At 37.9% G+C, this 27,405-nt stretch overlaps 2 protein-coding genes across 11 annotated transcripts in view; both read right to left on the minus strand.

Annotated features, from left to right (window-relative positions):
- The window catches only part of LARP1B (La ribonucleoprotein 1B), a 34,762-nt gene extending 30,900 nt beyond the window's left edge, over positions 1-3,862 (minus strand). For 2 of the 4 annotated variants that reach the window (XM_051794443.1, XM_051794441.1), the window contains exon 1: positions 3,388-3,687. In XM_051794443.1, the coding sequence (XP_051650403.1) occupies positions 3,388-3,610 (223 nt within the window). In that variant the 5' untranslated portion in view covers positions 3,611-3,687. Of the gene's footprint in view, positions 1-3,387 lie in introns of all 4 variants that reach the window. The other 2 variants (XM_051794444.1, XM_051794439.1) reach the window with 2 other exon arrangements.
- A 3,175-nt stretch (positions 3,863-7,037) lies between these two features.
- ABHD18 (abhydrolase domain containing 18) lies at positions 7,038-27,322 on the minus strand. Of its 7 annotated transcripts, XM_051794484.1 has the most exons (15): positions 27,168-27,321; positions 25,053-25,258; positions 24,305-24,452; positions 23,777-23,885; positions 21,640-21,724; positions 21,065-21,165; positions 19,270-19,348; positions 19,097-19,183; positions 18,325-18,350; positions 16,262-16,400; positions 14,097-14,186; positions 13,716-13,817; positions 12,449-12,827; positions 10,391-10,553; positions 7,038-9,745 (listed from the first exon to the last, which is right to left on the minus strand). In XM_051794484.1, exons 4-15 carry the CDS (start codon positions 23,866-23,868, stop codon positions 9,694-9,696), a joined length of 1,395 nt encoding a protein of 464 aa, XP_051650444.1. In that variant the 5' UTR covers positions 23,869-23,885; positions 24,305-24,452; positions 25,053-25,258; positions 27,168-27,321; the 3' UTR covers positions 7,038-9,693. The 7 variants fall into 7 exon arrangements, with proteins under 7 accessions (XP_051650444.1, XP_051650443.1, XP_051650445.1 ...); XM_051794483.1 differs by lacking the exon at positions 25,053-25,258; XM_051794485.1 differs by lacking the exons at positions 25,053-25,258; positions 27,168-27,321 and adding an exon at positions 27,114-27,131.
- Between the last annotated feature and the right edge of the window lie 83 nt (positions 27,323-27,405).

Genomic DNA, 27,405 nt, shown 5'->3' on the forward strand with positions numbered 1-27,405 from the left:
AGATCATGTTTTCAATCCCTTCAGGGTTGGGGTAACTTTATGTTGTACCTTCTGATAAGTCTTGGAATAATTTTTAGAAGCTGCTGTTAAAGCATTCAGTGTATTCATAAGAACTAATGAGAATACCTGTCTTAGATACACTCAAAAAATCTGATAATCTGATAATTTACAAATTTATTAATCCAAAACTTGCCATTCCTAGCAACTCATATATCTTTACTAAACTGTACTTTTACAACCTGTTTTGCTAAAGCAAATTAATTTACACAATAGCACTGCAGTGAACTGGTTCTGTTATCAAAATATCAAACAGATAAAATGTATTCTTTGATGCCCAGAAATAAACGTAATGAAGAAAGACAAACTGAGAACAAAATAAAGGAATGAAGTGTGTGCTTATTTTAATTAACTACATCATTCAAGCAGACTAGGAAGCAAACTCACTTTAACCACTTCAGCAGCACAAGTATTTTGCTGCACTGAATATTTTCATAAATTTCACAAACAATTTTTGAATAATTATCTAGTAAGTCATTAGAGACCCACATCAGCTACACAAATCACAGACTAGAGAAGTTGTCATTCAGATCCCCTTCTGCAACCTTACAAAAAGGGCAGTGCTTCATCAAACAAAGAGGTGGGAGAACTTCTGAAATAAAATTATTTCAAGAACTTCATCCTGGGCAAATTATTTAAGTGGCAGATAGGTAATTCACAGTTTCAGCCTGAAGAACTTAAAACTTACTGCAATATATTGACTGGGCACTATGACAGGAGACAAGGGAAGGAAGGTACAGCACAGAAGGATCTTTCATCATTTGACAGACTATGCTAAATCTAACTCCCTCTGTCCACAGTCACCAGGACTAGAACCATAGAATTATTAAGGTTGGAAAAGACCTCCAAGTCATCAAGTCCAACCTTTGACTGAATACCACCTTGTCAGCTAAACCATGGCACTAAGTGCCACAACCACTCATTTCCTGAACACTTCCAGGGATTGACACTCCACCACCTCCCTGAGCAGCCTGTTCCAATGCTTAACAACCCTTTCAATGAAACAATTCTTCCTGAATTAGACAGAAACCTATTAATTTCACTACCAGTTTTATACTTTCTCCAGGAGTTAAATGCAAATTAGGATGTAATAGTAGCTGTATAATTCTGAAATTATTCTGCTTAAAAGAGAAGTTTAACAAGAGGCCTAGTCAGAAACACTGTGGTAACAAACATCCCATGAACAATTTAGATATGTTTGCATTTGATGTTTGGTTTACTATAACTATTAAAACCTACTAATGTATCTGAGACAAAAATATGACAGGTTATAATAACAACACCAAATTCTTCTGCCAAAATTTTAAGTCTTTTATATTACATTTTCCTTCCAGAGTCAGGCGGCGGTACAGTTTACTTCAGTAACAAAAAACAGGTTTGCCTCTATTACAAACTAATCCCATCCTAAATTGAAAGTCCAAAGATGACAGACTGGGGTCAATTTTCTCAAGTGTGTAACGATCACTGAACATACCACATGTGCATTTCTCAGGAAACTTTCAACAAATTAAACCAGGATCAACAAGTCAAACAGGATTCAGTCACTGCTTTGATGCGAGATTCTTTTACATTTTATTATCCTCTTTACGGATAGTTTTACATTCCATCCCAGTAGTATTTCTGCTCATCTACTTATTATTTCACATGACTTATTTCCATACTACAACATTCATAAGGGCCTGGTGTGACAGATTTTGCTTTACCAACATGCAATTAGTTACTTCAAAATACATCCCTTATTGCAGGTGGAGGCACATGGCAATTCCTTCCTTCAAACAGCCAGGAAAGATCAGCTGCTTTGTCTTTTACCTCACGGTTCTTTCGTGGTGGTCAAATCAAAACACACACCCTGGTATATGTTTTCACGGATGTCAGTACCAGCAACACTGACTCCCTTATTTGATCAATTACACACTTGGCCACTGAAAAGTATGTTCTAGTGCAACTACTCAGCTTAATATTAATTTCATAAATGGTAAGCACAACTTTTTGCAGAAGAAAAATAACTTGAAGTTCTCCAAAATCAACAAATTAACTACACAATGTGAGTGTATGAACTCACTGCCTCCTGCCTTCTCCTTCCTTCAACAACTATTTGTGCACTTTATCTTTAATGGAAAAGTAAACTTTACAGAGGTGAAACACAAGGTGCTAATGCAACAAAAGCAGCTTTCCCAATGCTTCCTATTATAACATTATTATAACATGAGCGACAAGTCTTCTTTCATGAATGGACCAGACCACAAGCTGCTGCCCAGCAAGCTGGATTGTGGAAGCTCCGCATAAATACGTACTTATGAGTATGTCAGTACACACAAACAAAACAGACAATATGATAAAGATGAGTATATATGTTGCCAAAAGGTTTGCTTCTCAGGTAAGTAGAGATTTTGTGATCTGGAATGTGGTCTCTGTCTGACCTGTATACTTCCAACTATAAATTATATATTTCTGTTTGTGAAGAAGTATGTGTTTAACTCAAGGATAAAAGTGTGAGATCACAAAAATGTTTGTCAGGTGTCTTCAGGAACAAGTGCTGAGACTGAAATTCTCAGGAATCGCAGGTCGAAATACTTATTTTGAGGTGAGCAGTTTACTTGCAGCCAAGAATAATACTCCAAGAAGCTGCTAACTTCTAGGAACTCTAAGCATAAAGCCTGACAATTTCAAGTCGGGTCTTTGACGACCAACTCTACAAAACCATATGCCTGTTCAGTCAGTGTGGTGCCTATAAAGCAGCTTTATCTTACGTGTAGTCATTAAAGGCCAGAAAATTATACCGTGACTACTCTCGCTCTTTCCACGTAAACACGCTGAATCCCGAGAGCAAGCAAACTGCTTGCTTTTGCCAACAGTTAAAGCCTCCACAATCCAAATCTTCTGGAAACCAAAACCAAGTAGCGGATCGTTCCGCGGGCCTTGCTATATAATTAGCAAAAATGCGCTGCGGCAAAGCAATATTTCTAAACAGAGGCAAAACGAGACGAGTAAGTGACCAGCTCTATCTGCCAGCACCAGGGGCCGACCGGAGGTCACCGCCAGACCATTCGCAACCCCCAGGACCCGCAGCCAGCACGGCGCTCCCTCTCCCAGGCCGTGTCCCCGCGTCCACCCGCCCCGTCCGCCTCCCTCCTCTGCCCATGTATGTCAAACACAGCGCGCCCGGCCCGGCTCCCGCCGCGCTGCGTCCGGGCCCGGCTCCGCTGCCCACAAACACGCGCCTTTCGTTCCTAAAGAAAAAAAACAAAAACCAAAAAGCAACCAAAAGCAAAACCAAAACCAAAACCATTCCGATTCAATAAAGGCACCGCACGACCCCCGGCGCCGCACCTGGTTCCGGCGGTCCGAGCCGCCCGTCCGCCCCCGCGGGCGGGGACGGGCTGTCCCGCCGGGCTCTGCGCCGCGTCCACGCGTTCTCCTTGGGCGCCAGGGCTTCCCTGCTCCGGCCGCCCTCCTCCGCCGCCTCCTCCCCGCGGGGCGAGCCCGGCTCGGGCCGCCGGGGCTCCTCCGCCGCTCTCCAGCCCCGCTGCTCCGACACCTGCGCCGCGGACATGCCCGCCCGCCGCAGGGGCCGCAGCCGGGGCGGCCGAGGCGGGGAGCCCAAGGCGGGGTAAGGGGGACCCGCCTCCTCCCCGGGCCGCCCCGCCCCGGAGCCGCAGTCAGCGCCCCCGGCCCGGCCGAGCGCCGGTAGCTCCACCTTCCCTGCGGCCGCAGGGGGCGAGCGACGGTGAGAGTAAGAGGCACCGCGACCCGCCGGGGCCCTGCCGAGGGACAGGCGGCACTCCGGCCGCGCTGCCTCGGCCGCGCCGGCCCCGCCCGCCCGGGGGAGGGACCCGGGGCTCTCCTGTGCGCTGTGACCTCATGGACCGGGCGGTTTTTTCAGGGCCTTTCGGACGTTTCGGTTCGCTAGGCCTGGCCCGTACCTGTACAACGCGACAAGGGTCTCAATATGCACCAGGAGGATGAACACATTTCGTTGATGCGAAGGGGATTTCTCTGGTTCAGCACTTCGAGTGGCACAGCCTAGAGAACATGTTCACTGGCACGTGAAAACATACTGGAGTCCCAACAGCAAGGGAATCTCACATTTAAACATTCCAACAGAAAGGTACCTTCACCATCACACCATCTCTCTTCTACCTTTCTACTTTCTGCCAAAAGTCTCCCAGAAATTATCTCATAGTAGCATGTGTACTTGTACCAAGCTTGCTGGATTCGTTTGGAGGTTATTCCCACACTTCTGCCGCTGCATTATCGCAGAAGCACTGTGATCAGAGGATGAGGAAAGCCACTGCAGCATGACACCTAATCACCCCTTTCCCTCTTTGCCAGCTCCCAGGGCTCCCACAGTTCTCCTTGATTACACCTTAAGACACCCGTTCCTCTCCCATTTCTTTCATTCAGTCTCTTGGTTTAATCCCTTTCTTACAAAAGGGCTTTCAAAAAAACCAAAAAGGAGCCAACACTTCTTCAGTGAACTTAGCAAACAGGCTTTTATAAAGTGAGGCAAACATATTGAAGTAGTGTCACAAGTAGCTGAGTTTCCTGGTTTTTGTAGCAGCAAAATATGTTCTGTTTGGAGTAATATTATTTATTGCTCTAATGAGATTACGTGCAGTTTTACCCCTTCATCAGAAAAATAAACAACAGGCCCACCAAAAACTCAACAAATGCCCATCATAGCTGACGCTTCAGGCACTGAGACAGTTTTAGGATTATTCGGTAACTGTGGGTACAGTAGCAGATCAGATCACCTGACAGAAGGCCAGGCCTACCTCAAAAACAAAAAAAACCCAGGTGCTTGCTGTTTTGTTCAAGATATTTGAAAATTAATGACCTTTTGTGGTAAAGGCTTGAAATTAAAACATCTACTACAATTGTTATGCTCCAAGGAGCAAACCATGTAGAGGAAAGTATCACATTTCTGTAATTGCAGATTTAAGCTCCAAACATTAGAGGAATTTCTCTTCTCATAAATAGAGAAAAAATCACTAGTGCTTCTAAGCACTTTTTGTATAGAAAGTGACACATGTATTCTTTTTTTTTGAATTTATGTCAGTAAAGAAGAAAAAAGGTAGAATGACTAAAATTACAGGTAGAATGATTAAAATTATAGCAAATCTTCAAACCCTTAGAAGCATTTTTCTTTGACACTAAGAACTTGCTTTTTTTCAGATGCCATAAGTTTACTAATTGGGGACATGCCAATTGCATACAGTCCTGACAGCAGGAGTATCAGTCACACTACCTGTTGAAAACAGTTTCTGTATCTTTTATTTGGTTTCCCAAACTCAGAAGTTAAGCAGAGGTTAGAGTAATATGAAAGTACAGAGGCTCTACCTAAGTCACTGGTAAGAAGGGGAGTAACCTCCTGTTTCCTTTTTTTCCCATACTGTTAGAAAATAAGGAAGCAGATGAGTAGGCCAGCTGGGACTTTAGGAACACTGCAGTACTGCAGGGCAGGAACTTGAACAGAGCAGGAAAAAAGAAAACTGATTAAGGGGTAATTATATGGGGGCAAAAAAGCACTAAAGGTGACCAGTAACATGGCACTTGAGCCTTTGTCCATCCTTATTTTGCTAACTCTGGGGTAGGACATGTCTTACTGTAACCTTTACGGGATGGACTAGGCCTGAAGAGGATATAAAAAGCTTTTACAGTTGCTAAGGCTCATCCTTAACACTTTGTCCACTGTGTATCATCACTCTTGTTACTTTCTAGCAGTGTAAGTCAAACTTCTTTGGCAAAACTCTTTTTCCTTTACCAGCACAGTACTTAAAATACTCATATTTGGAAAAGGGGCTAATTTACACCACAAGAGAATAACAATCCTTAATGACACACTTCACATTTTAACGCTTATGTTTTATCTTGTGTGGAAGTATCCAAGTGTACCAGGAAACACTGCAAATTACAGCATTCCATACAATAGCAGCATTTTACTCATGTAACAGTTCTTCACAAGGAATTACATGCGTACAGACCATACAGAACCTCCTTTCCATACTGTATAACTTATCATTACAGCCAAGCTGACAGAGAACCTGACAGTTTAAGATAAAGAAAATTCCCTGCCCAACCAAGCGTAATTAAGATCAACATTAAAAAAAAAGGACAGAAACAATTAAGATAAATAAATAAATTTTAAAAATAGCTGCCTCAAAGTGTTAGCAACTACCAAGACAAAATAATATTCAGTGTCCAAGGATTTTCACTTTTCTACTCTTTAGAGAGTATATCTATACATGCATATGACATTCCCAGAAGGAAAAGCAACAGAACTCCATTCTGTCCTATGTTAACTTTTTTGCAGACTTTCTAGAGTAATAAAACACAAGTGATGTATCCTTGCTAAAAAAAATTCCTGAGCAGTCCCTTTTGAGTTGGTTGGTTTTTTGTTTGATTTTTTTTGATTCGGGGAAAGAAAGTACAAGAAGCTCCATTTGACAATTATTAGATGTGTGATCAGGTGCCAGAAGAGAAGCATGGGAACAAAACACCAAACAAGTGTACCTGGGTTACTCATGGATAACACACCAGATTCAACCTCTCGCTCTGCCCTAAGCCTGTCCTTTCCAATGCAGACAAAGCAAACTACCCACTCCAAGTTTAGTATGGTACCCTTGCTTGGAACACAGCAGCCAAAAGTTGTACATATTTTGGACCCTTTTAAAAGTAGAAAGGATTTTAAATTAGTCTGGGAAATTCGAGCACAATGAAGGCATTGGCAAGTATAAAATTGGAATTACGATGGTATCTTAATTAGCTGATACAAGCTTATTTTCTTTACTAGGTACTGCATGTAGAAAAACATCAAAGTAGTACCAGTGTTTGTTATGGAAAGCTTTTATCACGTCCTGTAGATTAACTGCTCTCCTTGTGCTACAGCTCTAGTAGGAATAAAAAGGATTACAGGATGACAGCAAGATGCACTTTGAACACTTGTTAACAAGAAAGAAAAAAACTCCTTCACATGTAACTGTTTTTTTAGGACTTTTATTGAAAAACTTTAAAACCAAAAAATCACCAAGGCCAGCTTTACAATAAGTTTAAGACATACAGAATGGCTTACCTGCTACATGGATTTAGTGCAGGAATCTTACTCCAGTATTTCCCTCATGCAATTGCTGGATTAAAATCACATTCTCTTTTAACATCAAAATGGATTATTTATACTTTCTTAGGCTTTAACCTTAAAATCTGGTTTAAAAAGTCAATTTCCCAAAGGTTAAAAACATGTACACAGCAAGATTCCCCCCTTCACAGACCACCTAATAGCTCCCTGTGTCTGATAACTGGCAGAAACAGATCACAGAGCTCCTTTTTCCTTTTTGATACTCTAACCTGAGAAATTTCTTAAATAATGCTTACATATTTGGCAACACGACTTTAGCTACAGAGCAAAGTGTAATTTCTCATTCTTGTCAGAAACCAGTCTTTCACTAGTTGTCCCAAAAGACACACTCACAACCAGGAGTGGCACTGGCCTAAATCTTCATCTGTGAATAGAATGATCTTTGGATAAGTTAAACCTTGTTACTAATACCATTGGAACACTAACCTCAGGATGTCAAGTTCCCATCAGTTGTGTAATTCCCAGTATTGTGTGCTTTGAAAATATTTACTTTAGCATGTTATACTTTGTAGCGTAGTTGATTTTTTTTTGTGCTTACTCCTGGCCTTTACAAAATCTGTCTTTTCTCTCTTGCATTTATTCAAGCCCTTTCCCTTGCCACCACATATCTCCCTTTCTCATAGCTGCAACAGAAACAGAACAAAAAGCACACAATTACATTTAAAATGTGAGAGCTACAAAAGTTGCTGAACAGCAGTCTTGTAAAGCACTCTTAGTTGATGAATGAGCCTGTAAACTGTAAACCCTGTAAATCTCTTAGTACAGTATTCAAGCTGCCAATTTAAAATTTGTAAACTTACTTATATTTGAATTCAAACCCTCCAATATTTGGTGTTTACAATATTTTGTATTTAAACATGTTAGTCACTTCACACTTGCTCCTAATATATACAAAGCCAACGCTCTCCAAAGAAATTATGAAAAACCCCTTGAGAGAAGCAATTTCACTTCCAAAAGAGCAGAACTTCTTTTGCATTTTCAGTAAATTTGTATCTTAAATAATTTGGGTTATTGTGAATTGTTGCTCTTCAGTTTTACCTAAACATACCTGATTTTCAAGTGAACCATGACTTCTTCACAGTTAGTCCTGTCAGAGTAAAATTCAAGAAAACATATAAACCGAGCTTTGTTTGCTCCATACTCTGCCTACTAAAAATCTTCACACTAACCATGGAGATCAAAAGTGCTTGATTGGAAAGGTGCAGAAGTTGAACATCCTGAGAAATGGCTGGGTTTTTCAATTTGTTTCAGTGTAACCCTGGTCATGACTGTACTAAAATTAATACTGAAGTGTTCCAGTTTTCAACCTCTCTGCGAATTGGCTTTAAGAGAATGTTGCAGATTACCACAAAAGAGACATGGAGAGATACCACATACGGTCACTACATGACAACCTTATATGATAGTGTACTTTGTTGGCATTTTTGATCCCAAAAGAGGCTTTTTTCTTAAGTGTGTTCAAGATCCGAATTTCTCCATTGATTTAAAAAAACCCAAGTGATGAAAAATAAGGAGCAAACCAAACTGTTTTAAAAACATTTAGTCTCATGTATTTTTTAAATTATACAATGAAAGTGTATTTTGCATATCAGCACTGAGTGTACTTTAAAAAGGACTTCTGTTGAAATATTCCCAGCAGGTCTTCATAGCACCATATAATCTGCTATTGATTTAATTGCCTAAAAGCAGCCACTGTAAATGATGAAATCTCTATCTCTTCTACCATTCTTTAAAAAAAAAACTAGAAATTTTTGTTATCCAACTGAATTAATGTAAAGAATTAATAAACAGACAGTTGATTTTCACTTATTCCAGTTTTGTGAACCTGACTGATGAATTGCTACATGATCCTTCTGGAACGGCACGGTTATTTCAGTGGCAGAAAAACTTCAAGGATGTATTGAATGAAAACGTCTCTCACTTTTCATTGAATTGTCAGTCTCTTTTTGCAAGATTAGATGCTGCCCCTCCTATTACAGCTCATTTTCAATTCATAATTGAAGAGAAAACCAGTGACAAACACACGAGGCTGAGCACTGGCAAAGCTGTAGTAAAATACAATGGGAGTAGCAAGGGCACAAGGAAGCAAGAGGAAACCAAGGCATATGGAACAAACCAGAAATACACTAAACACAAGAGAGCAGCTTAGCCATACAGCGCATTTTACATTCTTTCAATACTTAGATTGGTCTATTTTCCACTGACACACAATTCAGAATTGATTCAGAATTCAAGGAATACACAACCTGATTAGACACAAAGTACATGAATGCTGACAAACGCTGCCATTGATTTTTCACAGGTAATGCTGAAGCAGCTGTGTCAGAATGGCACTGGGTTGAAATGAAAGTAATGCTGGTACTTCACCATTTCCAGTTATTGTTACCTACAACAGCCAAAGTCAGTGGCTACTCAATTTTGCAAGCAGCTTGTTTTCCAAATACGAGTTCCAGTACACTGAGTTACAAATGAGATCAGTTTGAACGCATTATGAAGATTTTTCAAACAGCGTATTTCTGAAGAAACCGGTCAAACGCATCGTAAATTGCTTGTCTGAAACAAGGTAAAAAGAAGATAATTTGTATAATTTGGGAAAGGGAAGATATAAGGGTGTATTTTTATATATTTACAAATGTATATACAAAGCTATCATACAAGTTCAAAACAGCATTCAATAAAAATGTGATATCAGGTAGTGTTTTCTCCCTCCTTTATTTCTGGGATCTCTCACTTCAATTCAGTAATATATTTATGTTTCAGGAATGAGTGGGACTATTTACCAACTATAATGTGAGTGCAAATGTTAATGAATTAGTTTTCTATTCAAACACATCAGAAAATGGGTCAAAGACATGCAATTTTTGATAACTGTCATAAAATAAGGTTGAAATTTTAAATAGCAATAAACTAGTGGTCAGTACACCTTGACTTGACATAGTGGTATTCTTTTCTGTTGTTGCTTAGACTGCCTAAATGGGATGTACAGTCTAATTCCTTATATTTTAAAATTAACAGCACAAGTATTTAACTTTTTAGAAACAGAACTGCATTTATATAACTGATTTATATAACTGTCTTTAGAAAGTCAATACCTAATATTATAAGGCAAGAATTCACACAAGTACTACTACTCATTTGCAGCCAAGCTTATATTTTAATAAAATCTAGACTATTTTTAAACTTTTCTGTTCACCTTACCTAAAGAGTCCTTGTTTGAAGAGGTAGGCACTGACATGACCTCCATCCAGATACCTAATTTCACACCCCGGCCAGATTTCTTGAAGACTGCGCACCCCAGTACGAGGAATATATGCATCCTCCTTGGCTTGTACAACTATGATTAAACTTGGGTCAACTGGAACTAAAAAACAAATCAAAAAATTGAATTCATCTAAGATAAGAAACAGAAACACGACAACTAAGATTTCTGTTGCAAAAATGCTATTTCTAAAAAAATTAAATTATTCTAAGCTTTAATAGAATTTATCTGTTGTTTGATGTTACAGTAGTGAGGCTATCAGCAGAAAAACAAACATCCTATCCCTTCCCTCCCCTAAAGCAGAAAACTTCACAAGTCTTTGAGGAATGATAGAATTGTCTTTCCTCTTATCAACAAAACTCTACAGCATTCACATCAGTTCTTTGAGATCTCTTTTTTTCAGCAAAAAGAACTATGAAATTCAGAAGAGCTTTATGTAAACTTTTTTCCTTGAGGAGAGGAAAAAAGACTTTTAATACAAGGTCAGACAAAGTGCAGCATATGTTCACTTTCTTTTCTGTTTCCTACAAGGTTTAGCTGCAACATAAAAATCCCAACATACTGTTGTATATATTTACCATTTATAACCAGAATTGCACCAATCAGATTATTAACAGGAACAACATCAAAATGATGTTCAGAAAAAGGACAGCAAAATGATGTTGAACATAGAACATTCCTCTCTTCAAGAAAAAACTATACGTGGTATGTTAAAGAGTGACCGAACAAGACGTTTGGCAATGGGGTGTCACAAATCACTTAGACCCTTCCTTCTTTCATCATGTATAGAGAACACGCAATGCTAAGACAAATTCTAGTCTTTCGTTCCACTTTCCATGAAATCTGAATGTTAGGCAGATTTTCTGAAGCTCCTCTAGCCACATTTCAAGGATACCTGGCAGGGGATGCAACGTCTCCTAGAGCATGACTGACACCTAAGAGACTACTGACAGGAAGGAGTACATCACTTTGACAAGTGCATTAGGATCACAGATCCTCTTAAGTTTCAAGAAAGGTCAGTGCTTTAGCCAAGTGATACCTGGATAAGTCTAGATAAACAAGAATGTGAGTACTTAGAATAAAGCTTAAAGGGCTTTTTCTGTCTACTGAAATAACTTTGAAAGCTTTAAGGGAAGCACTGCACCAGTATTTGTCATAAAACATCTCTGGCAAGCAGTGATCCAAGTCAAGAAATCTACTTTAGTGTAGATATCTTCGGATTTTATTTTATTTTAATATTTACCAGTGGATTACTAAATACCAAAAGTCAAAGCAGGTACATGCACAGCTGAACCATTTTGTCTGATATGACTGCCACAAAAGCAATTCCAAGCCTCCACTCCAGGAGAACCCTTTCAGACAGCTCTAGAAAGCAAGCACTTGTTTGCATTGCTGCAAGCAGGCAGTGTAAAGGATTTGTCCAAAACGCCAAGGAAGGCTGGGCTACAGCTCCCTCTATATGCTATGCCTGTCCTGGGAAACTATATTCTTCAGGCTGCACTATCACAGAAGGACCTCTGTGTGTTTTTACTGGTCATACTTGTCTAGCAGTGTCATTCAAGCTTGGTTCTCAGCTAGGCTATTTTCTACCTGAAGTCAATATGAGATTTCTGCCTTACGAAACTGACTTGGAAGACCTTATTAGCAGATTAGTTCTAGGTATCACTCACATTGCACAGGTGTTTTGTTCTTTCAGATAATACAAATTTGCACTAACTCATATCTGAGAAGAGCACAGCAAGGCAGAGGAGAAATGAGCACAGATACTGAAAAGCAAATTTTTAATTCACTGTGTCATTAGTTGGCCATCAAGAAGGAATAGAAAAACAATTATGAAATGGAGTGGTAAACAGACATTACTGAACAATGCTCACAATATTTCCATATTTCAGCTAAGGGGCCAGCAGCTTTACACATGGAGAATTACGAAAATACCTCTCTTCCACTGTATTTTACTCAATTTTCCAAAATGCACATTGAAACAAATAGATACATACCTGAGAAGTTAGCTACATGGGTACATTCATCCATTACTCCTTTCATGAACCTTATGGATTCTCTCTGTAAAGTGTCACTCTTTCTTCTTGTATTTATCCTGCGTCCTTGTGGGCCAGTTAAGTTTTTATTGCTACTGCTACTGGTTGAAAATGTTTGATTTATGCACTGCATTTTAGGAGCATCTTGTATTAAGAGTCTTTCTGAAGAGGCACTTAGAGTACTTTTATTTGTGGTAAAGCTGTGAACAGCTTCTTTAGATACAGTAGTGCTCATGGACTCGAGGTTGAACATCCTGGAGGTAACATCCATATCCTCCAGACTGTGCACACTATCAGGGAAGTTTTTAACAAAATCTTGTCCCATCTTGAAAGAATCTGTCTAAACAAAGACAAAAGGTCATTTATTAAGGGTTATTCCCTTAAACTAGTTGGTTAATCTTATTTTTAAGATGAACTCATTATTAAAAAAATTAAGAAGATACAAAAAGCACTCATTATAGTAGTTGTTATTTCCAGTTTGCAAGCTACTCAGTTAAATCCTGACCACCATAACCTCTTGATAATTTCATTCTACGTTTCTATCATCTTAAAAAAATGCAGGAATTACTTATATATATGGTAGCTTATGATACAAACACATTTGCTTTTCATTTTGTATTAAACTCTGAAATTGTAATTACCATAATTTAGGCCTACATGACATAATAATAAGAAAATAAATATATGTGACCAGGTCTATTGTTAGGTTTAGGCCTGAAAAATCAACTGTCTCTAAATACTAGGGAGACACAAGAGTTATAAACATCTTGAAATGTTTCTTCTTTTCATTTTGTCTTCTCCATCAGTGTTCTGGAGTGTATTTGACTTAAAAATGGCAAGTGCCCAAGTAACTATCTCCACCCCAGCTCCTCTTCTCCTGTTGTAAGATATTTGAAAAAGAACTGTCACAAAGCAAAGAATCTTAGGGAAAAAAAGTTATTATTAGAACTTCAATTGAACACATTTTATGTCACAGATTACATTAAGTGTGGTTGCAGGAAAAACTGTAGCAAGGGCTACACTTAACACTCACTAAACAACCAAAATATTAGCTTTATTTTTCAGGTTTTCCTTCAAAGATTAAGTTTATCGAAAGCATAAAGAAACAACATGCAGGTATGTTTTAGCTAACAATTGTCCACTTTTAGTGCAAGTAAAAAGAAGTTACATTATTTGTTAGATTTGCACATGTAAATATTAGCAAATAAGGAAAATAAACTATACTTACTCCACAGTATTCAAGCATTTGAATTATTTCTTCTTCATAAACAGTTTGTGTAAAATACTGTTTCTCGAGCTCTCTCCAGTTCACTGCCTTGCTCAACACACCCTGAGATTATAAACAAAAACATCAAGCACACAAGTAAAACCCAGAGATCACTCTAAAATAATGATACAGAAAAAATTGATCTGTTCCCCTTGTGACTTATTTTCCCAGTGGAATTCTGCCCAAGTTCCCAGACAGCACTTAAAATTATTGCAATCAAAGCATAAGCACACATTATAACACAGGGCACAGAAACTCACCTCCCCTGCGGCCAACTGAAACTTTTTAACTTACATTTCTGATTATCATGCAACAACATTAACAAAAATATATGTTAATTACCGTAGTAAAGACTGCAGAAGCTGTTGACCAGGAAAGACACGGAATCAATGGCAATGGTTTAGGCCAGTTTGTCACTGCCAGTGAAGCCATCTAGAATCAAAGGCACTTATTACACATTTTAATATTGAATTCACAATATGCTAGAAAGAACTCTCTCATTCTCAGTTTCTTTGTTTATATAGTATCTATCAAATACATGGCACCAAAGCAGTTAAGGACTGTGGCAGTTGGATATATTTTCACCTATTTAGAAGTTACAATCTATTCTTCAGTGATTTTTCTAATAAGCATTGCTCTGGATAGAATTCATTTCAAGCTGAATGGGGCTTTTTTGTAAGAATTCCCAGTGGAATATTAACTAACTACTCCATTAATTATAATTATAGCCCCATTAATTATAATTATAATTACATTAATTATCATAATAATGATAAAAAATAATACAATATATTAGTTGTTTAAAGCTATAAAAACATCTACAAAGCTTTTTATCAAGCTCTTGCAAGTTTATTTCAAGGTAAAATAAAGTCAATCTATGAGAAGGGCTATTTAAAATTCTATACTTTTGAAATTTGCATACTGGAAACAAAATATGAAGGAGAAGTAATTCAGCATGTTAAGTTGTTAAGTGAACTCTTTTTCTGTCCTTTAAGTTTAAATTATTACTTTTACATCAGTTCTCAGAACACATTTTTGTTAATATTCTGTTTATCCCAGAAAAAAACAGAGCAAATAAGTTCAGTGTACAGAAGTTCCCTATATGGTATGTCCTTGACAAGTTTTATTTTATTATTGCTCTAAACAGAACTGCTTAATACAAAACACCCCATCTCTGTGTCAGACATTCTAACAAATGGATTTATACAACTGAACTGTAATTCTACTATAATTATTTTTGATTAATAAAAGTTACAAGAACACCACATATCTATATGTTCTAATAGCCAGAAAGTCTGACTTCTTTTCTCTTTGTTCCAGCTTTCCCCAATAGAAGAACTGAATCAATGCTACCTACCTTCCCTTGTAAAACACATTCTATAGAGGATCAACATCAAATATCAGTTATTTCACTGGTTTAAATTGTACCAGAAATCCTGTAAGTAAGTCAGGACTAACCAAAAACGTATCTTCCTGGACTAAGAAAAAAAATTTCAAAGGAGTTTCCAAACCCACTTTTCTCAGATCTTGCCTCCTTCTATGCCCATGCTGGATATAACCATTAGTACAGGATATAGAATTTGGTGGTTACCACAGCATTTGAACTGTCGTGCATGGTTAGTGCTGCATATACCAGTCTGAGAAGGCCAATACAGCTTACAAATAAGCCAAGGAAGGAATAATACAAAAGTTGTTGATTCAGCAGGGTGATATTTAAGTAAATCAAAGGTGCTCTGTACATTTACAGACATTTAAGAGTTATAAAGTTGTGCTTTAGGGGAAAATATTTCCCTTTCAGTAAATACTACCATTACCAACATTATCTACTTAGCTCCTAACAACAGAAAAACAAAGGTATGTTGTTTTAATAAGCTTTGCACCTCTGTCTCACAGACATCATAATCTGTAGAGACATAAGCAGTAATATTTTAACTGTGTATTAGTCTTTCAAGCATCACTCCTGGTTTAGTCTGAATATGCACAGTGTCATACAGAAAACGTTCTCCACCTCACCACAGAAATCTCTGATCAATACCAATGATCAGGGGGAAAAAAAGAGATGAGTTGAGAATAAAACTGACACTAAAAGTCACCTCAGTCACAATATGCCTACAAAGAGGGGGCATTTCACACAATGCATTACAACACAAAGATTTAATCAAGAAGAATGAAGAAAAAGAGGAAGAATTAGCAATCGATCAGTGCAGACTTTCTTTCAGATAACATTTCTGCCCCCCCTTGTGGAAAAAAACCAATTATGTGAGAAGTTTATATTCTTATTAAGCCTGCCAGGAGATGGCTCTATGATTTGTCAGTACTTATTAAGGATTATACTAATTCAGCACCACAGAACATGAGAATTGCCAACAATTTGTTTCTCATGACTCTAAATGTTTATTTTAAAGTACTTCTGAGATCAACACTGTAAAACAAATTATTTCTGAATGCTACATGATCAAATGAGAAGTTAAAACAAAAATTACTGAACAGGAGATATAAAAGCTTACATGTCCTCCCATGGATATTCCAGTCATCCCTAGCGGTCCATAGCCTTCTCTCTCTAGCCAGTGCAAAAGAGCTGCCGATTCTAGAATTAGAGCTCCTCCCATCACAAACAGGTCCGAGACATTTTTTAAACATGACCGTCTTTTCTCCCCAGAAAAGGAAAATACAGGATTTATTTTCCAAGATTAGACTCTGACAGTTCTCATCATTCTATACATACTTTTGTACAAAGCTTAATCACAATCCCAGAGAATTTTGGAGCTGAACTTCTGTTGATTCAAAAGGTGAAAAAGTAAGCCCAGATTCTCTGGCACGTGCAATTTTTCATCCAAATGCAGACTAGAAATAGGCAACTGCTAAGTTTCTAATGTAATATCACTGACAGCCTGGTCTTTTGGAAACAGACATTATCAACATTAGCTTCTCATTAATAATAATATTCTGTCCTGTGAAGTTATAACAGATATTTTTGAAATAGAATCAAAGTGATACAGTCCTAGACATATACTCCTAGACATACACCATCATTTTTTTTTTCCTTATTTACCTTATTTACATCATTGAAAAATTGCACACAACATTGAAGAGCAATCAGTATGTCAGCTTTGGAAGTGTTCATCAGTGTCACTTTAAGACTGAAACTGTAAAGTGGGAATTTTGTCATGGTACTGAGAAATTTACGTAGTGTACTGCAAAGCATTAAAACACAGGAGACACACAAAAAAAGAAGGAAGCTATTCAGCTGAACCATCAGAGGGATTAAGAATAAAACACCTCTAATTTGGGGAGGAGGACTGTGTATTTTCAGTATCACAGCCACATTACAAAGAGCTCCAGGTCTCTCCTGCCAGCATGCCACCATCGCATTTGCGACACTCTGAAGCACAAGGACAAAGCTTGTTGTGAAGTCACACAGAAATGAACATAGCTGCTGCAGACCAGCATTTACAGGCTAATGGAATTCTTTCCTCAGCTTTGTTATGAGATTCCTCAGCCTTCTCCAGCTGCTGTATTTATTAAACAATGTTACCAGAGTATTAACTAAAACCACTGTTGCTGTGTAACCCTGTGTTGAAGAGTGACAGTTACCTGTTGGGGTATTAGACTGTGCACCCCCCTTAGAAAGAATCTTTCTCTGCATCATACAACTACTAAGATGACATGCTAGACAACTGAGAACAGAGTTACTAAATTTATTCTTCTGCATTGGATCATCAATAACTGGAAATAAACCTACCAATAGATGTATTCCGGCACACACTCTCTCCTGTCACTTTCCTATAATCCTTCATAAATCACCTCCTCTGTGTCTTCTACTCAGGTTAAATGTCAAAGTTAGGATTAAAAAGGATTAAAACACCGACTCATATCTGGACCTTAAGAAATATTGGGAGACTAAAACCACAGCTTTGCCTCAGACACACATTCTTTTGAATTCTGTTAATACTTCTGTGGTTTAGACAATGTGAAAAGCAAAAATACCAGGACCACCTAATTAGGCTACTAAATTCACATTTAAGAACTGACTGAGGGAACAAATCCTGAAAAATACTTAATATTGCATGGCTTCCACTGCCTGAAAACCAACCAACACCATATTTGTTCTTAAAATAATTCTTAAAATTTAAGTAAACTCTTAAAATATCTTGAAAAAGCAAAATATTAGCAATATATACATATAAAAATAACAGGGAAATACCCTATCTGACCAAAAATTATTCATAGTTGACTGAAATATAACTGCAGCATTTGTACATGTGCAGCTGTGAATCAGGAAAATAAAGTGGCACTTGCTTGTATTCACAGAACGTGTCTGCATCTCACTCTATACTGCAAGTTCATCTCGTGCAAACTTTCCTGATGCCTGTGATCTCCTAACACAAAAAAACAAAGTAGTTTAGCAAAGAGTAGACAATTTCACATTAGCAGGTTACAAGTCATCCATTCTTTGGACTTTTTTTTCTTAATAAGCTATCAAAGTTTAGACAACTTTCAGCTCCTTGAGAGAAAATAAAAAGCACTATTTCAAAAAGACAGTATCCAAAAATGTAACAGTAATACTTACATTTGATCCTTAGGTTTTCTACAGCCATGTAAAAGACTCCAGTTAAAGAAAGTAAAAAAGACTATATAAAAACTGGTCATTAGAACAAAACAAAAAAATCAAACAAAATAAATCACATACATAAATAGCATGGATTAACTGAAGTTTGGAATTTACATTCCCAATGTCTAACTGGCACTTAATCAAGTTCAATGTAGTTTGATGATGTAGTTTGCAACATTTTACCATTGTCAGGTATATGGGTAAGAAAAAAGTGTGACCAGAAATTTAATAAAACAGAGTAACACTGGACAAAACTTAACTGTTTTTCAAAAAAAACTCAGATCTTAAGTGCCAGTAGTAAGTTTCTCAAAAGTACCTGAGGTGCGGAAGAATTGCATTTGAGAATGGAAGGCAGGAGAGGCAACTTTCTTTTCTGTCATTAATAGATCCATACTACATCTAAAGTATGGTATGGAATGAATGCATAATTCTCAGTCAGTCACTGCTAAAAGATTCACATTATTCAGATCACAACTTTAATGAATACAGGAAGAAGTTGCAGAAGACATTTTTTAAAAAATCCAAAAAGGCATACTTGGTGTAAAGGTAGCTCATTATGTTAACTGCATTCCACATTGTGTTTCATGCAGTGGCCATACTTTCTTTGCTTCTATGCACTGAAAAGTCCACTGGAAATAGGTCCAAAAAGTACATATTTTGCCAGCAGGATAAGTCTTTTACCTTCTGGACAGAACATTAATAATAACTATTGTGTTTTCCACAAAAGGATATAATAAGGGTTTTCTAGCAACAGGGAAGCCATACAGGCTTCTTTAATCATTGGCCTTGCCATTAGTGTCCGTCTCCTCCAGAAGTGCTAAAGATGTACAAATAATATATATAAGACAAAATGTGATTATTTAATTTCTCAGTAATATTCAATTTTATATTTTACACACTCACATGATCTCCAGTGCCTGCTAAATGAATGCACACAGGTCTGTGCTTGCTGTTCCATCTTCTGGGTATGATGAACTGAAATCTGTGAGAAACGCCTATTTTAGCAGAGTAAGTACATCTATTTACAAGCTGCACCAAGAGAAATTAATCTAAAAAAAATCCCAAAAGACATAATAAAGTACTTGTAATGCATGCAGGCAAACTGCCAGCAATTCAGCAACATCATTTTTCATCAACACATTCAGCAAACAAAGGAATCTGAAAGTAGGACAGAAGGAAGGCCAAACAAGAAAAAGAGCCAAGATGAAAGATCATGTTCCTAAAAAAGACTACTACCTCATCATCACAATTTAAATTTTGCAGAGTGGAGAAATGGAACTTCAGATAAAGAGCAGCCTAAATAAGCATGTCCAGCTCTCCTAGGCAGCATTGCTATTTTTCTCCTGAAGGCACAACAGCTGAAATTGAAGATTAAGATGAGCAATACATTAAAAAAAATAAAAATTCAAAAACCCAACATACAAACCATAAAGTTATTCTATACCTCCAACATCATCACCTAACGTCTTCGGCTGCTACTTAAGTTATTTACAGTCTAACTATTGGAAAAAAAATAATTTCTGAGGCACCAGTATTTTCCTCACAAGATGGAGCACTGTTACCTACAACAGTGTTACACTTAGGAAAGAACATTCATACAATCCACAACCATCTGAAGGGAAATTTGTACAGCATTTCAAAACAGTGACCAAAGTAACAGTTGGCATAACTTGGCTACAAGGTATGAGAGAACATAGATAAGGAAACAACCAGTATATTGTATTTTCCAGTATGGTAGTAATTAGTTCAATAATGTTAAGAGACAGTTTCTTTCTCTGACCAATGGAGAGGTGGAATAGAAATGGTATCTTGACTATAAAACTTTTTCTAACATTCCTTAGTGTCACATGCTTAAGCGCACAAAAACACCAGCCAGTATTACTGACAAAATGTACAATGCCAGTATCAATTTCAGCTGACAAACTTGTACATTTAATTTTTAAGTTAGCAAACAAACAAAGCTTGGGAAAAAAAAATCCATCATGACAGTTAAGCTAAAAATTTAATGCAAACAGAAATTATTCTCCCTTTCGAAACCCAGTCCTCAACTGCAAAGCAGTGCTAGAGTGGAACCATCACTGCTAGAGATCACCTAGCTTTCTGTGAGAATGCTATTTTTTGACCTGCCAAGTAAGAAAGGCATCAGATTCTCTTGCTACAATTAAATGAACTTGCTACTTCAGCACATATACAATATTTTTGTATTCAATGTAAATGGAAAGCTGGAATGGTTCCTTCAAATACAATATAACATGCTTTCATAAAAACAGCCTCTTCTGCTACATACAAAACAGCTATTGTCCCTCATTTCCAGCATCTCACTCATTTGGGAAAAAACCCAAACAATTTAAAAAACCCCAGGGTATTACACAGCTTTGTGCAATATAAGTTCTACACTCAAAAAAAAAACACCCAAAAGAGTTATATTTTGCTAATGGATTTTTTTTCAAAATACAGATTAAGCTATCACATGAATAAGATCTATTGTCATTTTTGAAATCAAAATCTATTTTAACACATTAGTACAAAAAAAAACCCTTTTTGAAATATTTTACAGATAATTTGCATTGCAATAAATTAGCTTATAATTTAAATTACTCTATAAATCAATTAGTCTGTAAATAAAACTACTTATAGACCATTCTCACTTCTCTGCAGCACTAATTTCAGATAGGAAATACCTCATCGTTTCTCTTACCTTGCTACAAGAGATTCGACTGGCAGTATACCTGGGACACAATGTGCCAAGGGGGAAATGAAGTGCCCCTCAAGGATTTTACAGTCGGATTGCCCCTCAACCTACAGACAGAATGGGATGATAGCAATATATATCATACCAGTGTTTAACTTGCTCTGAAATCAAATCTCTTAAAGTAGAAGAATTAACTTATGTAAATAAACACAAAGCTGAGGTCTAGTCCTCAAATACAGGGATACATGTTATCAGTACAGCCAAAACATTTCTTTCCAAATTTGCTTTTTTTAAATGACCCTTTAAGGGAATCAAGGAAAAGTGTAATGATGTCCCATTTTAAACATATACTAAGTTTTGAACATTTTTTGAATTTTAATATTTGACACTCCACTCCCCAACTATTGTACTAAAAAATAAAACAGTATCTGTACAGACACGGTCTCTCAATTTCCTTCCATAGTAGCCTACTCTGCTAGTAGCCTATAAAAGTAGCCTGTTAAGTATCAAGTTATTTCACCTTTATATACCAGCAGGAAAACAAATTTAGTTACATTTTATCACATCTTGCTTTTAAGTACCTTGTCAATAAACACTGGATAATCTTTTGAAACCAGAGTCTGGCATGTTTCCCTGTTTCCAATAATCTTTCTGAATTCAAATATTCTGTTGAAAGGAAACAAGTAGAGAAAATTCGGCTTTTAATCTAAAAAAAAGAGAAGACGTATTTATATAAAATGTCAGGAGCTAAAGTAAGCCACAAAGAAAGTAAGTTATGAAGCCAGCTTTCCATATTAATCAGGCTCCCATAGGGTAGGTATGTAAGGATGCTTTTAAATTAAAGCAAATAAGCTCAGGTACCTTGGCGGGGAACAGAAGGTTAAGGGGCAAATCTGGTTGCTTTCTTCTGCTATTTAAATGGGCTGCAGAGCCACACAGAACAAAATGAAACAAATCTCTTCTCAGAGGTGTACAGTGAGAGGACAAGAAGCAGTGGCTGAGTGTTGCAATGTAACAAATTCCTACTGGAGCACAGTGAAAGATTTTTTTCACAGTTGAGCATATGAGAAGATAGCCCAGCGAAACTATAAATAATCTTCATCCTCAAGGGACTTTTAAAACTCAAATGAATGAGGTGACAATTGAATTGAAGAAACAAAATTCAGCTTTGTCTTAAACAGAGATTTTGACTAGATGTCCACAAACTGGCCGTCTCGACCCTAAATACTCTACGCCAAGAATAACTTGCTCATTCTTATGGTTGTAAATATACATTACCTGATCAACGGGAACAGTTTTGGGTGAAAAGTACAGACTAACAGTGTAAGGGGAACAACCTGTTCACCTTGCCAACACCAGAAAAAAACCAAAAGGATGGAAAGAAAATCCAATTTACCACCACATCAAAACCAGCTTTACTATATAACCTTTGCTTTTCTTATACAGAATTGCAAGTGCATTAAATATTTCTGAGAAAATAAGGGTAAAGGTATGAGACATTGAGTGTGGAGGGCAAGCTAAATGAAGAGATGTTTCGTTTGACACTAAATCCTCTAAAAATACTGCATTTATGTTTTTTTTTTTGTAGTTAGGAGGCTATTGACGGCTCAGTCTTGCATGTGTTGAGAAATTTCAACTCTTGCAAATGAGAACAAAGCATGAGGATTTTAACATTCATCACATCAAGGGTGTGCACATAAATCTTCAGATTACACCTAGGGTTTGATAACATTAAAATGTCCCATTTTGATTACACACACAGAATAGAATACAGAAATGCTGCAATCAAAATAACACCCACATTTCTTGGTTATTCCAACACAAGTAAACTAAACTTTTTAAAAAGCCAACATTCTCATTTTGTAGGAAAGCCTGCCACTTTAGAGAAAAATCAACTGGAGACAGATGCACAAAGCAAACTAAGTGCAATTTCTAGATCAGATCTTTCACTTGAACTTAAAAGCAAAAACCAACTCCCCCGTAACTCCACTGCTATCCACAGTGCACAAAATCTTATTTCAAGTTTTCTTTATTGATTTTCAAATACATAAAAAATAGCTTATTAAATGTAGATTTATCACTTCCTATTTAAATACTGCACAATGCAGAATATATATATTCCGTCACTTCATTTTTACACTTAAGAATATAAGTCCTTAACTTCCAGGTGTTACTCTTAATAATAATTAATAAAAATAATGAAATACTTAAAAATTGAGGAGTACTTACATTTTTTCTTACTTTCAAGACATCTAAAAAGAAAGAGTTTACTACTTTGGGTTATGAGAGAAACTTCTGATTAAATCTAACACTTTTAAAATTCATTAGGAAGTTACAAAAAGATAGCAAGATCCTCTTTACTGTTAAACAGAATAATTCCTTTGCAGATATTCAACAAGTTTTGTTTTTACAAAACACTTCCAGAGATGCTGTTTGAAGAATGTCATCATATATGCATAAGTGAAAAATTTAATTGGACACCCATTCTCTCAAGAAGAGCCTCTTTAAACAGAAACATTTAACAAATCCCTTTAAGACATCTTTTAAATCCAGTTACTCCCTCGGTATGGAAACACATGATTTCCTGAACAAAACAAACTTGGGAACATTTTTGGTATTTTAAATACAGGATAGGAACAACTGTTTATACTTCAAGGTTTGGGGGTTTTTTCTTTTAATATAAAGTAGTGTTTATGTTGTTGTTTTTTAACAAGTCACCTTTTCAGATCCTCTGGCTTTCCCCATCCTCTGATGAAAAGTTTAGTGAGGAGGAGCTTTCTGTATAAGACATCTAATTTACTTACACCCATTAGCAGCAAACTGACATCTAGAAAAAAGCACAGGTAAAAACAAGATAGTTAAAATGGGTTTTTAACATGAATGGCAAGTTCATTCACTATAACACAAAGTAGTTTCTTATTTTGGTTTCTGCATTTTTAATTTTTCATTTATAAGAAAGAAAGAAAACGTAGTTCCAGTCACTGTTACAGAAAAAGGTTACTTTTGTAACCTTGTCTTCACTGGTGTCTTAAACACATATCCTAATCCTTATTTTATCCATTCATTTCCAATTTTCTCCACTTCTAATGGTTTTCAAAGTGATGCTCCTGCCACTCCCTTCAGGAAAGAAATCACACCATCCAAATCCTTGCCAGTAACATTTCTCTTTCAGCAAATACTCTAGATCAAATACAGCTAAGTCCAATGAGATTTTGGGCAAGCTATTATTTTCAAATCAGTACTTACTGAAGTGAACAGGGAGCCACTACTGAGCTCTTCCAATGGGGAAGGATAAAAAAACCACCACAACAAAAAAGGAGAACTCAAAATTGGTTTCTTGGTCAGCAGGATACAGATTATTCAATTAAAAAAAAGGTCCAGGATCTGTGTACACCTAAGAAAACAACAGATTTAATAATCAAAGACTTTGTTAATAAGTTCATTTCAGTAATTTTCTAGTATTTCCAGATCCCTCCATACTAAATGGACTAAACAACCTCATCACACTTCAAAATAGTGTAATTTAATTTGTGTGGGGTTTTTTTTATTTCATTTTAATCCAAATGCATTTATTCTGCCACACTCTAATATGGTCATTCTTAAAGTAAACTTGTTTGAGTATAACAAGTTAAAATTGTGGTCAGATTAATAAAAACATTCACCTGCAGTTCTAAAGAATGAATATTCAAGAATCAATAGATAGGAAAAAAATAGAACTCTAACACCTAGAACAAGTTACTATCAAAGCAGAAATTATAGACTATTTAAGGTACTTGAATACCAGAAAAAGTGTCTTAGAAAGCCACAATGGCTCTAGGATGGTTCAGTCATTACAGGGTAAAAATAAATACATGAAACGATCAGAAAGTCAAAGTGGGGACCTTCTATTTTAAAAATGTAGAAATTGTTAGTTCCTACTCCACTAGACCCCAAAAGCTGACTGCGTAACCTCATTATTCTGATCCACGTCTGCTTGGTCTAATAGAATCACAACCTCAATATAATCGTTTTCCTTGCCCACTCTGGAGATATCCATTGATTTCACATGCTGTTGGGGCGTCATATGGGAAATATTTGCTCACTGCTGCAAGGTCTCTCCTCTGTTTTTTGGAGCAGGGGGATAGCTTGGTATTTTCAGGGTGCTGGAAGAGAATTAGGTGGTAGAGACAGGAGCAGCAACAGAGTGGACCCTCTGGGAGGCTGGGAAGACAGTTCAGAGCAAGAACACACAAGAGTAAATCTATGTTGCCAAAAATACACTAAAACTGGCTTTGCAGTTCTATTGGTACACTGCTTGCCAGCAATTGTGAAAAGGAAACTCAATGTTTCCATGCTTAACAAAGCAGCCCTGTATGTTTTGTTTGGTTGATTGTTGTTTTGTTTGGTTTTTTTTAAATCCTCTCCAAAACAAAAGCCAACCAAGAGAGAAGACATGAAGATGTGGATTTTGCTTTGAGCTCAAAGTCTGGCCTGATGAGCTGTCTGCTGCACCAAGGAAATGCCAAAATAACTTTCTAGACAAGTGCATTATATTTAAATGCAACACTGATTGAGGCAAAAGGATTGCCTCATCCTCTGTTTCATTGATTGAATGAAGACTCTGAAGTAACTCAGGACATTTCAATTAATCAGAATCAAAATTAAACCACTACTGGAAAGAGTACAGGAAACACTAAAAGAAAAAAAAATATTTCTAGTAGATGAAGTATGTTGTATAGAATTTCTCAGAAATATTATTGAGACAGAATAGGGGCCATCCCCCCAAATTTTTAATCTCCGTAACAAAAGGGTAGGACATGCTTCTGTCACTGCCCATCCACATCTACATGGAAAGGCAATTACAAACACTTTTACTGTCAGAAAAGGCAAATCCAACTACTGGAGGCTGAAGGATCATAACTTCACATTAACGAGTGTATTAGAGTAGTGAGAGTTTGATGAAAGAGTCAGCAGAGCTTGTTTCAGAATGCGACTGGATTTCCGCCACTTGATAGCACACCTGTCACCTCCCGATCCCTTTGTAAGACAAGTCAGCTGGAAGCAGTGACCTGATAAAGATGCTGCAGAGTTCTGTAGCCCAAGAGACACTATCTGTGTTATGAATCTCAAATGAATGTACTGTTACCATGGTAAGCTTTACATAATTTTGAGTTGTGAGTGGAAATTGCAGCAGATAAAAAACCACAGTAAGAAGTGATCCCTTTGTTTTAAAATTGTGTTTTTCAGAGAAGACGACAAGGAAAACTAGAAATAAATTATAACCAGGCTCTTGCTCTAGGAAGAGGTTTTGCTTCCAGAACCCTCATGCTGCACACTAACTATAAATTTTTGGCATGCACATTTATTTCATAGAAACAGACATAAAAATTCATTAAAAATCCAACACATAAAACATCAGCCATCTCTTTCTATCCAGTGCAAGCAACTTCAGCTACAAGAACATCCCTGGAAAGTCCATTAAGGACAGCCCAGAGTGCTGCTTCTATACTATAAATGGACGTGAAACAGCTCCCAGCAAGAAGTCAACCTGAAAAGGCCACGAAGGTCTGTTTTAGAACGCTGAATCCTTAACTTCCCTACCCTACGACTTTATTTAAAAATATCTCATCCAATTAACGCCAGGTCCTTTTCTCGAAGAAATGATTGTTTAAAATCAAAGAAATCACAGAGAAGTCACGGTGACAAATCAGACACAAACCCCACAATGATTCCACACGACAGGATGGACACAGAGGAGCCTGAGGATTAAAAAGGAGGCCAAAACCAGAGGCGTGAGCAGCTCCCTGCACCCACAGGGCTCAGCAGACGCTGACTGGGGCTGCAGGTGGGGCTCCCAAACCCAAATTCCCCCAGGCCCGCCCTAGAGGGACCCAGCACTACCCCAGCGCCCCCGGGAAGGGGCGGCGGAAGGCGGGGCACAGAAACCCGCGGCCCCTCCGCCCCCTCAGCCCCCCGGACACCGAGCCCGCCCCCGGGGCCGGGCAGTGCCATGAGGGGGAGCCCCGGCGATTCCTGCTCTGAGTGGGGGCGCTCGGAGACCGCGACCGCTGCTCACTGGGCGGGCGGAATTGGCGACCCGCGCGTCCCGAGAAGGTCACTCGCTGCTCACCCGAGGCGTTGCCGGTGCTGAGGCACCACATGGGCGGACGGGAACGGAAACGGGAATGGGGGGACGGAGGAGGGACCGGGGGAGGGGGCGGGGGAGGGTGAAAGGCGGGACGGAACGCGCCTCGCGCGTGCAGGCGATCGGGCGCGCACGCGCAAGCGCTCGAGCAAGGGGCACCCGCGGGAGGCTGCTGGCCCCGCCCCTCTGCAGCGCGCGTGACCGTCGCCCGCCCCGCCCCTTC

Source organism: Manacus candei, unplaced genomic scaffold (genome assembly GCF_025592945.1).
Source record: "Manacus candei isolate 608988 ecotype Guabito, Panama unplaced genomic scaffold, ASM2559294v1 h1tg000039l, whole genome shotgun sequence".
Lineage (NCBI taxonomy): Eukaryota > Metazoa > Chordata > Aves > Passeriformes > Pipridae > Manacus > Manacus candei.